At 35.5% G+C, this 13,805-nt stretch overlaps 1 protein-coding gene across 2 annotated transcripts in view; it reads right to left on the reverse strand.

Moving 5' to 3' along the window:
* The window catches only part of DZIP1L (DAZ interacting zinc finger protein 1 like), a 56,189-nt gene that overhangs the window by 15,749 nt on the left and 26,635 nt on the right, over positions 1-13,805 (reverse strand). For both annotated transcript variants that reach the window (XM_007493924.3, XM_007493926.3), the window contains 4 exons: positions 9,241-9,271; positions 7,777-7,827; positions 4,957-5,090; positions 3,401-3,593 (listed from right to left, as the gene is read on the reverse strand). In XM_007493924.3, the coding sequence (XP_007493986.2) occupies positions 3,401-3,593; positions 4,957-5,090; positions 7,777-7,827; positions 9,241-9,271 (409 nt within the window). The remainder of the gene's footprint in view (positions 1-3,400; positions 3,594-4,956; positions 5,091-7,776; positions 7,828-9,240; positions 9,272-13,805) is intronic.

The following is a 13,805-nucleotide window of genomic DNA, read 5'->3' on the forward strand; positions in this document are numbered from 1 at the left end:
CTCTTACTAAGTCAAGGCTTTGAGATGTCGTAGAAATACCCCTGGATCATGATCAGAAGATCTGGGTTCTAGTTGTGACTTTAGAACTAAGGGTATAATCCTATTGGCTTAGTAATTTAACTTCTCTGGACTTCAGTTATCTCACCTGTAAGATGAGAGATTAGAGGATCACTAGCAGCCCTTCCAGCTTTAAGATTCTTCTCTCATTCTAGGCCAAAGAATTCCTGAATTCCTGTTTGTGAAATAAACTGCACCACCTCTGTTTTTAAATAGCTTTAGATTTGGCAAAAAAAATTCCAGTTAAGACCCTAGGTGGCAGCATCTACCTAGGCAAAGGGCAGCATGCTTTGAAGCAATTCCAGAGAATAAAATATAAAAATCAACAGGAAATAGCATTGCCTACTTTTAGAGCTAAGGCACATTCCCAGGAATTCTGGCCACCCAGGTCGCCAATGTGCATATACACACACACACACACTTCACCTTTCAAGCCTGTATTCTGGACTGAGTTGCTTGGGTCCAGGGGGCAGGAAAACCCTCTTTCTACAAGAGGTCTCAGCACTGCTACCTAATCTAAGAAGCAAATGGGTCTGCTGAGATTTCCATGACAGAGAAGCTGAAAACTCAAATGTTGGGCATCTTCACTGTGAACTTGTCTGTTCTACTGTTACTGTTGTAAAATTCAATCAGATCTGATGTTGAATTGTAAAAGAGCACATCTACCCAGAAGCAGGATCTTTCTGAGAAAGATGGGAAACCGAAGAGTTCACAATAACAAGGAAGGGAGAAAAATACTAGCTTGGGGACAAGAGGGTATAACGTTGAACAGTAAGTATGTACTGTTCGTTGAGATTATATTTGTAGAAGAGTTGAACACAGAGTAGACACTATCTAAATGTTTATTCCCTTCTTTTCCCTATGAGGCACCTGAGGCAGGCATGAGACAAGGACAACACGCTCTCTGGTTCACACGGGACCTAGGTAACAAGACTCCTGAACAAGAAACCGAATAATTCAATGTGGAATACTGTTCAATTCACCAATCATTTGTTGAGTCGTGTTCTGGGTGCTATTATCAAATTGTTGTTATACAAGTGTGGTCCTTTTTTAACGCTATAGGACCTAAGGAAAGGGGGAAATAGTGTAGGTTTGGATAGTGGTAGAAAATAAAAGTGAATTCAGTGGATAGAATGTTGAACCTGAAATTGAATTTAAATCTAGCCTCAGACACTTATTAGCTGTGTGACCCTGGGTAAGTCACTGAACTCCTTTTGTCTCAATTAACTTATCTGTAAATGTTCTGGAGAAGGAAATGGAAAACCATTCCAGTATCTCTGCCAAGAAATCTCCAAATGGGCATCATGAAGAGTTGAACATGATTGAACAACAAGAAAATAAATGCTAGTATGAAGGACTTATGATGAGCCTGAAAAGATAGACAAGACATGATCCTATGGAAAGGATTTAAACTTGTAGCATAAGGGATAATGACAAAATATGCTTTTGTGGGAACCAAGAAAGAGAAATCTTTAGGGTATATTTTGAGGGAGAGACTTAGATACCAGAGAAAGATGTTTAAGGCAGATAGATCAGAGCTATAGGATTTCTACTATGAAATATAATACAAATTATCTCACATGTCACAGAGTCTAGCTGAATTAGGGAAACTTGCAAAGGAAGGTAAGAAAGAGAGAATAAAGGAGCCTCGTGCCATCCTTAATGGGCTGAAGATGAAGAAGAGGAAGGGATTCACAGTTAAAAGAGAAACAGAATTCTTTACTCAGAAGCCTAGAGAATGGTGAGCATTATTTTCTGTCTTCATGAAAGAAAGAATGGAAGATTGGGGGAGAAATAAAAATAGGAAAGTCGAATTAGAGATAAAGAATATCCTGAGAGAATTATGTCCTGAAAATATTTACCTGAAGAGAGTGACAACTATTCTTTCCTTGAGCTTTCAAAAGAGTAGAATAAGATCATATCCATCTGCAATGAATTAGATTGAACTTATTTATAAGCAGGAGTATAGCTTAATTAAAATCCCTTCCAGACCCAAGAAGGTTAAGAACAGAAAGATAAAATCCAATATATAACAATATACATAACTACTTTTGAACAGACTAAGTGCTCATTGATTAGGAAATGGTTAAAAATCTAAGAGGTACCCTAAATATATTAGTAAATAAAAATAATTCCTTAATTCTTTTTTTTAATCCTTACCTTCCATTTTATAATCAATGCTATGTATTGTTTCCAAGGCAAAAGAGCAGTAAGGGCTAGGCAATGGGGGTTAAGTGACTTGTCTAGGGTCACACAGATAGGAAGTATCTGAGGTCAGACTTGAACCCAGGACCTCCCATCTCTAGACCTGGCTCTCAATCCACTGAGCCACCTAACAATCCCAGTTACTTAATTCTTAAGATGTTTTTCCAATAGCAATATCCAAAAATAATTAGAAGTATTTCATGCTATAAAAACTGAACATCCTATTGTCTATTTGTAATCAAATTCACTTTTTCCAAAAGCCTTATTAAGCAGGATTAATTTGCATGATAGAGATAGTAACAAAAATGCCACCAAAGGAGATCCCGGCATTAAAGGGATCCCTACAAAAATTGGAGATAGCATCACTGATTGAACCTTAAATATTTATCTTGTAGTTAAGAAATAGCAAAGGAGGATTTTAAAAAATATTTTCTGCTTGAAGATCCAAAATTTAAACTTATGAGGGAGGTAACATATGACAACAGAGTAAGGCATGATAGTGAAATGCAAAGAGTACCTGATTTGGGAATCAGAAGACCTGAGTTCAAATCCTAACTGTACCATAATAACAAAAATAATGAGAGCTAACATTTGAGCTCTTTACAATTGTTATCTCATCCTTACAACAACCCTGAGAAATAGGTGTTATTATTATCCCCATTTTACAGATAAGAGAACTGAGACAAACAGGGGTTAAGTAATTTGCCCAGAGTCACACAACTAGTGTCTGAGACTGGATTTAAACTCAGGTCTTCCTGATTCCAGGTCCAGTATCCTGATCACTGTGACACCACCTACCTGCCCCACTGATCAGGTTACTTCCTTCTCTGGACCTCAGCCTTCCTTTCTGTAAGATGAATTCTCTAAGCCTAGAGCTATCCAGATTTTAAAATTCCATGATTTCTCACACTAAGGAGATGTAAATTATCATCTTAGCCAGGTTACTTAATTTGTCTAAGCATTAGCTATCTCATCTGTAAAAGGAGGGATTTGGATTTGATGGTCTTTAGGGATCCTTCATTTCTATTATTCTCTGACTTTTTCTATATCCTCAAGTTCTACAAATATTGATGTGCACCAGATGGAATTTCGTGTTTCGTACACAGAGGTCCCCAAACACAATTCCCCACCTACTTACCTGTGCCCATATTAACAGGCTGTAACAACATGCTATCATTCTGCTGCCTTTGACCAATTTTTTGAGCAACCTCCTTAATAAGCTTGTCCCTTAGTTTCAAGAATTCAGAAAACCTCTTGGACTTCTGTTCTCGGTGGGCTTTTAACATTACTTCCAGATTTCTGTAAGTCTGATCAGAAATTCCCTTTGTACCCTAAAGCAGACAAGATAAATATATAAATGCCAGTAAGAATCTGTATCAGCAAGATAGCTCTCTTATTCCTTCTTTTTAGTCTTAATTCTAATCTTTTTTCCAGGCCACTAGGAATAATGATAAGAATAATAAGAAGTAACACCATCTACCTCCAAAGAAAGAACTGTTGAAATAGGAATCCAGATTAAAGCATACGATTTTTCAATGGTGTATTTGGGTATGTGTTTTGGAATTTGGGCTTTATAAGACTATTTATTTACAAAAATGAACAATATGGTAAAATGTTTTGTGTTAATGCAAGTATAATCCAATTAAATTGCTTGCCAGCCCTAGGAGTGGGGAGGAAAGGAGGGAGTAAGGCAATAATATAACTTCAAAAACATATGTGGAAATTTGTTATTACATGTAATTGGTAACAATATATATGTAAAATAAAAAAGAATAATAAGAGCTGACATTGATACATAACTTTAAAGTTTATAAAGCATTTTACATAGTTTATCTCATTTGATCACCACATCAGACCTGTGAGGAAGTGTTTTTATCTTTATTTATATAACTGAGAAAACTAAAACTCAAAAAACATCAAATGACTTGCCCACTTTCACACAATTGTTGTCTAAGATCTAACTCCAAGAACCATACTCTAGCCACTGTTTAAAGAGTCAGCTTTGTCATTTAGCATTTTTCATTCATATTCAACTCTTTATGACTCCATTTGGAGTTATGCTGACAAAGATACTGAAGTGATTCGTCATTTCCTTGTCCAGCTTATTTTGCAAATGAGGAAGCTGAGGCAAACAGGGTTAAGTGACTTGCCCAGGATCACACTTGCCCAGATATGAACTCAGTGAGATGAGTCTTTCTGACTTCAAGTTCAACACTATCTCCAGCCTCCCAAAGAGGCAGCTAAGTGGCACAAGAAAGTGCTGAAGCTGGAATAGGAAACATATACAAACTACAGGTCCCTAGACAAGTGTCTACCTTCCCAGGCTGTTGTGAGGATAAAATGAGCTAATATTTGCAAAGCAATTTATAAACCTTAAAACCCTACATAAGTGTGAGTCTTTTTTTGTCATCACTTCTTTCACTACTGATTACAAGAGCAGATTTCCCAGGAACAAGTCTAGAGACTTTACCACTCTAATGCTTTGAAGCAATTATTTTAAATAGTAAATGCGATTCATTAATATTTGTTAATATGCTCATTCTTCCTTTCTTGCTTTCAGTCTTTAACTGAAATGTATATGTACTAATTAAAGCTAAACAAATCTAGTCAAAGATAATACAGTAATATAAGATTTTATGTCTTGATTACAGGGCTCAGAAAATGAAAGTGTATATAGCACTGGGAAAAACTTGCCCTTTTTAGTCCTATACTTTCTAGTTTTTCTTCCAGAGTATCTTCTAAAATTGGTCGGAATTGCTTCAGTAAGTTAGGGTTCCTTCTCAGCACTTCCAGCACCTTCTGCTTTCCATCTAAGGAGTCCTCCAACTCTGCAACACAATCAGATCACTGCGGTCAGTCAACCCTTTTATTTCTTTTGAACTAATTCATTTGTTGGTTACAGTAAGATTCCTGGTAACTCTTTTTAGAGTGCCTTTATCCCCCATCGTGCTACTCTTCAAACTGGAACACAGGGATAAGGACTGTTCTTCAATGAGAACTATAATGCAAGCCTCTGACGCAGACATCAGGCTCTAGTTTCCTAATGCACTCGCATGTGGCCACAATGGGCTCATATTCAGAAAAAAAAATGCTGAAGATGGCCAAAAGTGAACAAATCCTACCCAAGAATTTCATTCACTTTGGGGATTCTATTCACTGGTGCCAATGTCTCAAACTTAAACTTCCTGGTTTCCTTACCTCTGATTTTAGTTCATTATCTTTTCATTCATTCATTCATTTGTTTGTTTTGAATTTATCAAACACCAATAAATGGACATTTTCATATAGAGAGAAGAACGGGGGGGCGGGGGGGGAGAGGGGGAGAGAGAACTGTTCAAGAAACCACAGATTATGTCATGTACAGCTTCCTTTTCTCTCACACCTCCTTGCCTTTGAATGGAATTTGTGCCATCATACTTTGACTAATTTTCCAGTTTCTGAATCTTTGATTTTTCCCTGTGTAGTAATAACTATAAAATACCAGACCTCCACCCTGCCACTCATATTTCCAGATCGCTGATTGTTTTCGACTCTAACAACTTTAACCCATGTTCTGCCTCTCTCCAGTTCAAGCTACTTTCCGACTTTCTCTCTAGCAGTCCTTCCGTGACCAGTCTTGACTATCTGCTGTCCATGATCTAGCTGGTATGACATTTTGCTCCAATCAAAGCTAGGTCTTTTACAGTTTATTCAACCTCAAAGAGTAATGGGTAATACTTAAGAGCTTTCCTAACTTCACCTTAATTTATTATTCCTTTACTTTGCATTCCCTTTGTGTCTATATATGAATTAAACTTGCCCCATAATCTTTCTTTATACAAAAGTTATAATCTTTAGTTTAAGGTAACTTGAATTCTCATAAATATATTATGTTAAAATACATAAAATATGTTCATATGTCTATAAATGCATATAGTTCCATGTCAATATCATAAATATGTATACAATTATATGTATAAAGCATACATATATGTATATATACAAGATGCATTGAAGAGCTAATTTTTAAAAAATCTAACAATGATTCTTGAGAGGCAGTGTAGCAAAGTGGATAGAGACCTGGCCCTGGAACAAGGAAGACCAGAGTTAAAATCCTGTCTCTGACATACCGGGTATGTGATCTGGGCAAGTCAGCTTCCCCTTTTAATGTTCCAGGCAACTCTCAGACTGTAAATTCCAGAGAAGGTACCAATTGCCTTGGTAGAGGAAGTTTCTTGACCTGAGTTCACTATGTCAGTGAAATCACAGTCCCTGTCCCTAAGATTACCCTTATATCCCTTCAAACTCTCCCCACTGCCAATTTATATATTTTGTGGATCTTTATTTTTTTTAAAAGAACAGAACTGTGCTTGCTTAACAGAAAAGTAATTGTGCATGATTAATAGATTATGTTTTAAATATTCTTCAATTTTTTATTGGTATATGTTTGGAAGATTACATATGCCTCAAAATCTGAGGCCACACTTTTTTTCTTTTATTTCCTGAGAAGCACCTAATATAAGGTTTTGCTTTGCAATAACAATAATACCTAAGATTTATGTAGCACCTACTATGTGCCAAATGCTTTACAAATACTGTCTCATTTGATCCTCAAAACTATCCTGAAAAATAAATAGTGTTATTATGCTCATTTCACAGAGGAGGAAATTGAGGTTAGGTGACTCCTCCAAAGTCATACAGTTAGTAACTGCCTGAGGCTAGATTTGAATTCGAGTCTTCCTGACTCCAGATCCAACACTCTATCTACTACACTTTCCAGCTGCTCTGCTACTTTTTGCAGATGCTAATGGCTAAGTAAGCACTTTTCCAGGAGCTGGTGTTATATTATCTAGAAAGAAAATGGGAGAACATGGGAAGGCATGAATGCATTATGGTATTAAATGATTAAATATATTTTATGTAAGCATTTAGAAGTTTAAAATACTCATTTTCAAGTCAGCAGGAGGATTATTCCTTCTAACCAAACAGGGATATGTAGTTTACACAGCATAGTGTACTAAAGAGGGAGCTGGCCTTAAATACAGGAAGACCTGGGTTTGAGTTTCATTTCTGAAACATATTGACTTTGTGATGTTCATTTAAGAGTTCTCTATATCAATGAAATTATAGGTCGAGTCCTTATTCTGTTATTTTAAATATATTATTTAGCTATAGAAATAGTTTATTTACTACTTTGAAATGACTGGAAATTGTAATTCTGTACTTTAAATAGAAGTCTGTTTTAAAGTACAATTATCCACATGCAGGCCCCACCCTGAGTAAGGAAAAGCAGATATAGTAATCCCCTTTCTACTCCTCTAAAAGTGCTTCTGAAACTATCTTCTGTTATGAGTAGCTATAATGTAAAATATGATATAACATAGTATACGAAGTAGCATGCATGATACAGCATAAGATAATGTAATGTGATATAATAATATAAATAAGGTATATCATGTTATATTATATATAATAATATATGACATCATTATTAATATAATATATAAATAATACACAAGAACATTACTTTCCTACCTTCTTGTGTAGAATCTTCTGTTTCTTCTGCCTTTGCTATTTGGTGGATCACTATCAAGAAAAGAAATCATTAAGGGGTCCATGCCACATTCACTTCTACTTACTTTCCCCTGAGGAGGTGAGTAGTACAGTGGGGAAAGCATTCTGAGAGTCAGAAAAACGGAGTTTCGTTCTCAGCTCTTTCATTTACTATCTTAGTAAGAGTCATAAGCCTTAGTTTCCTTTTTTCCCTTAAAAGAGGTCTAAAAGTGCAGCATTCACTCCCAGAAAATTGCACTGCTGATCTGGTTGGAAAGTCCAATCAACTCTTTTCCCAATAAAATCTAGTTGTCCCCTCCTTAAGATGCCTGGTGACACCCAGCTTCCAGGGACTCATCATATTGGTATCAAATTTAGTGTGGCTTTAGCCCTTCTGCAGCTCAGAAATCTCAAGTCAGGAAATCCTCCAGCGTCAGCTTCCAGAGAAGCAGGATTTAAAGGCTCCTCATGGCACCATGGCATGAGTAAAATGGGTAAAATACTTGTTCTGCCTATTTCACAGGACTTCAAGTAGTGTATCAAGTGCTTTGTTAAAGAAAAGCAAACAAAAGAAAAACCAAAATAGCAAGTGAGCTTGTTCTTATGCTTACTTTTTTTAAAGAAAAGGAATTGAGGAATATGGAAGTCAAAAGCATAACCTCACTGTAGCTTCTTTATCTTTGCTCATGGTTGTGCTCTCAAACAATCTAATTCAGTTTAAGAAATGATTATTAAGAAATTACTGTGTACAAGACTCTCTGTAAGGCATTGAGGGTATAAAGACAAAAATGAAAACAACTGACATCAAGGAGCAAACAAGTTGTAGGGAAAAACAACATGAATGCAGAGAGATAACATGGTATATAATATGATGTTTCTCCTAATTTTTGACCTATGGATCCTTTTGTGCTTTAAAAAAATTGAAAACTTCCCCCCAAGGAGTCTTTGTTTAGAAGACTATATCTATGTTTTTAGATATTTTAGAAATTTTATAAATTAAAACATCCTAATATTATTATAAGAATAAACTAAAGATCCCTTGCAAGTTATACCTCATCATGAGTGGTTCCTCTATACTCTCTATTTCAGCCAAATAAAAATGAGATACATAGCAAATAGTGGCAGAGATATGGCTCTTAAGTAGAAAACTGCCAAGGGAAATTAAAGTTGCTAAGTTGATATATAGAATTCGATTGTACTAGATTTGAATGATGTTTTTCTTCTGATTTCATGCCCTGTTCTTAGGAACATGTTCAAGGAACATGAAAGAGTCATTTGGAAAAACCAAAGACTAGGTGTTAGAGATTATTATCAGGTGGTAAAGATGTTATTACTTTTCCTAGATTTCTTAAGGGTGTGATTGGTAGGGAGAGTAGGGGAAGACCCTATATTAAGGATCATAACTAAGACTAATAGTTTCAATTCATTTAGAACATAAAAACTTACCTTCCTCCTCTCTGAAAGTCATCCTTTTAATCTGTAAAATTGAAAACAAAGAAAAATAGAAGCAGATGGTATGACTTCTATAAATAAATGATTTTTGCTATGTTATGAGCAACTGTTTTCTCAGAAGTAGATCTGGAAATGAGAGAGGGGCTCTGTATAAGTAAGAAATAAAACACTAACCTAGCAGTCAGAAGAACTGGGTTTTAGTCCTGGTTTGACCACTTCCTAGCCATGTGTTTTTAAGCTAGTATCTTCATTTTCCTTAGGTCTAGTTTATTCATCTGTCCCATGAGCATAGTGATATCTGTCCTGACTGCCTTAATTTAGATTATTCCTAGGGGGCAGGTAGGTGGCCCAGAAGATTGAAAGCCAGGTCTAGAGACAGGAGACCTTGGGTTCAAATTTAACCTTATATACTTCCTAGCTGTGTGACCTGAGCAAGTCACTTAGCCTCCACTTAACTAGCCCTTACCACTCTTCTGCCTTGGAACCAATACAAAGTATTAATTCTAATATGGAAGGTAAGAGCTTTATTATATGTGTAAATATATTTATATATACATGTACTACTTATAAAGAACTATACACATATAAGCTAATATTCTCATAAGAACAGCAATAAGAACAAAAATTATGTTCAATGAACCCTAACAATATTATTAAATCAATTTCATATCGGTGGTAAGCATACTTTTTATTACTTCAATTCAGCTACTCTTTGTGTTTCCCACTGCAACAATGAAAAGGGTTCACCCATCAAAACTAATTTGTAGTAGATCTCCCTCCATAGAAATATGACTACAGTTGCCTGCAAAATTAGAAAGACTAAGTGGAGTATGTAGCATATAGAAGTATGAGCAGACAGAGATCTGAATTTAGAATCAGGAAGACCTAAATTCAAGTCTTGCTCCAAATATTTAACCAGCTATGTGACCCTGGGCAAGTCACTTAACCTCTTACAGCCTCAGGTTTCTTACCTTAAAATATAGATAATAATAACATCCATTTCACAGGGTATGTTAAAACCTCTCTGAAAATCTTAAAGCACTATATATGTTAGCTCTTAATAATTATTATAAATACTTCTTCAATGAATGAATAAAATCATTCATGCTAAAGTATTTAGAGGTAAGACAATTTGTGCCATCTGTCAGGAAAATTTACATTATAAGATAATTCAATTAATAAATTTAATCATTTGGTTTAATAAGTAATCCCTAATATAGTACCTATATCTTGGGGATATTTACATTTAATAAAAGGTAAATGTTCTACAGAAGTACCACTTTATTCCCTCATCTTGGCATTAAAGTGTTCCTGAGTTTAAAGCTAGAAAGGTTGCTGCAAGTGATATATTTGGTATTATCTGTCCAGGGTCCTTCCCATTTAAGAACAGAGACCCATTAGTGGATTTGCCACCAGGTAATGAACTGTGTAGGCATCATAGTGGCATCATAGTATATAAAGTGCTACACGTGGAGTCAAGAAGTCAGGAAGACCTGAGTTCAAAACCTAGCCTCAGACTTTTACTAACTGTTTGACCCTGAATAAGTCACTTAACCCAGTTTGCCTCAGTTTCCTCATCTACAAAATGAGCTGGAGAAAGAAATGACAAATTCCAGTATCTTTGCTAAGAAAACCCCAAATGGGATCACAAAAAGGTGGACAAGACTGAAACAACTCAACAAAACCACTTTAGAAAGCACCTATGAGCAGTGTATGGCACATAGGAGGTGTTACATAAATGTTTGTTCCTCCCCCTCCTGCATATATTAAATGTGCATAAATAATACTTTGTAGAAGCTTACCTTACAGGGTTCTTATAGCTGAAGTTCTTTATTAATTTTAAAGAATTATATACAAATCAACTCCAAAAAAAGTGGAAAATCTATAACATTGATCCTTCCTATCATTATTTCTTAGGGAAGAATTGTTGGAAAATATTTGCTCCAATAGGAAATAGAGGACCCCCAAATAGTACACAATAAGCAAATTTTTAGTTCCTTGCCAAGTAGACACATAACAGCCATCACAAAATCCTATTTAGAGTATAAGTTCTTTTGTAAAACGTTATAGGAGAAATTCACAAGTAATATTGTTTCATAAAACAGCAAAATGCAGTTAAATAGAAAATAAACATTCACAGAACTTGCTGTGAGATGTAGCTAAGCAACAGCATCTAGAGAGTGTATGTAAATGAAACAATAAAAGGATGATAAATAGGTACAAAATGGACTCAGTCTGTTGCTATTTTGAAGTCATCTACTTTCATCATTTAAAATAGTAGAACCACCACATTTAGACTCTATGACTTCAATGCCCAATGTGTTGTATGACAAAGCATCGATGGCACAGGAAGTTGATGTGAGAAAGTGGCTGGGCCTGACCAAATCCATAAAAGAAATCTGAGACATTGGTCATATCCCTTCAGATGTGCTCAGGAGTCCATTTTCAAGGTATCTTAAGAGAGAAAGATTCCAAGAGTTGATGCTTCTACCAAGAAGGTGACTAACAATACAATGATAATTGATTCATATGCCTGCTTTCCTATGTCTATAAAATATTTACCAAGATTAAGTTAATGTATATATATATATACATATATATATATATATATCATAGGAATTCTTAACAGAAACATAAAAAGAAAAAAGGCTTTTGCAGACAATTTTCTGTCAAAGCCCATATCTTTCCAGTTTCAGCAGACAGTGATGGTTTTTGTTTTGTTTTTAACATATGACTTAATACAGGCAGATAGGGATAGGGATTGGACATGTGATTTCACTGGTATAGGGAACTCCCAGATAAGGAAACTCCCTCTTCAAATATGTCAGCTGAAATTCATATCTTTAGACAGTTAACCCTAAACAGTGGTGTTAACTCACAATGGAATCCATAAAACCATAAAGACCTCTACACACTGCATGTTGACTTAGAAAACTACGTATTTATATATCCCTGTTTAATTCTTTTTCATTTATTTTGTAAATATCTCCCAAGAACATCTGGTTCAGCCATACTCAGGAGCATTGTGGGGTATACGCAGCCCACGAACCTTGTGTTTGATACCTCTGACCTCGAATATTGAGAAGCTAACTAGCTAGCCCAGGATAACATAGTGTGTACGTGTCAGAAGCAAGACTTACATCCAGCTCTACATCAAGCTTCCTATGCCATGCTACCACAAAGTGTAACCAAATATAATCTTGAAACTCCTTCCCAAAGTATCTCCCATCATTTGTTAAAACTGTACAAGATTCTATGATGAATGTTATAGAAAAAGATAAAGTTATGCATATAGCTTCATTCAGAAATGCCCTGAATACTGACATAAAAAACAGAGAATGATTTGCTTGCCTATCAATCATGTAAAGTGACTTGTGGAGAGTTCAACCATACAAAGGATTTCCTATTGATAAAGAGGGTCTCAGAAGTATCTATTCACGTCTGATATTGAACACTAAGCTGCAGAACACTACAAAAACTCATCAGCAAAATTTTTAAATGGGGGAAAGATGTTAATTTTATTATCCACATTAGAAATACAAAGTAGATGAAAAATATATGTCACCCATGCATTAACATGATTCAGTGGACCAATTGGACCAAAGTCCCATTGTGTACATTTGTTTATTGTCATTAGTCTCTACAGGTAGAAAGTTAAGTGCAGAAATGAATATGAAGATGAGCTAATATTACATCACAACTGAAAGATTGCTCATTGTTTTCCATAATTCTAAAAGGTCCAATGCCACAAATCTCTATCAACAGTATTTTCCTAGAAATATTATATGGCTACAAATAATGGAATGCCATTTTTAAAAAAAATCAACATCACAAGTAGCCCAAAGGTCAATGAAAAGATTCATGATAAATGTAAGTTGGAGCAAAGGAGAAAAGGCTGAACTTTGATTTGAAGAAGACCTGAACTCAAAGCCTTCCTCAGACATTTATAAGGTGTGCTGTCTGACCCAATTTTTGCATGTATAAATTAGGGATAATAATAGCACCTGTCTCTCAAGTGTTGTTGTGAGAATAAAATGATAAAACATTTGTAAAGTTCTTGGCAAACTTTTAAGCACTATATAAAATTGCTAGCTGTCATCAACAACAATAACAACAATGACTACATTTGAGAAGTTGTATAAAATAACTTCATCAAGGCCATGGCCAGAAAAAGATAAGCCAGTTAATAATGAGAATAAAAGAGGGGATGGATAACCCCAGTGCCATATTAATAACATTAGGATATTATGCCCACAGGAGGGGCAGCTAGATGACTAAGTGAATAGAGAGCCAGGCCTAGGGTTAGGAAGGACCTGGGTTTAAATATAGTCTCAGCTACTTCCTGGCTGTGTAACCTTGGGTATGTTACTTAACCCCACTTACTGCTCTTCTGCCTTAAAATCATTATTTAGTATTAATTCTAAGAGAGAAGGTAACGGTTTTTTAAAAAAGAGAGAGAAGAAGAAGAACCTCAGGAATCTCTGGCATCTTTGAGGGATGGGATGGGATTCCCAATGGAAGATTTACAGAAATACATGATTTGCATAGGATGAGGTAAC

Source organism: Monodelphis domestica, chromosome 4 (assembly GCF_027887165.1).
Source record: "Monodelphis domestica isolate mMonDom1 chromosome 4, mMonDom1.pri, whole genome shotgun sequence".
In the NCBI taxonomy this organism is placed as follows: Eukaryota; Metazoa; Chordata; class Mammalia; order Didelphimorphia; family Didelphidae; genus Monodelphis; species Monodelphis domestica.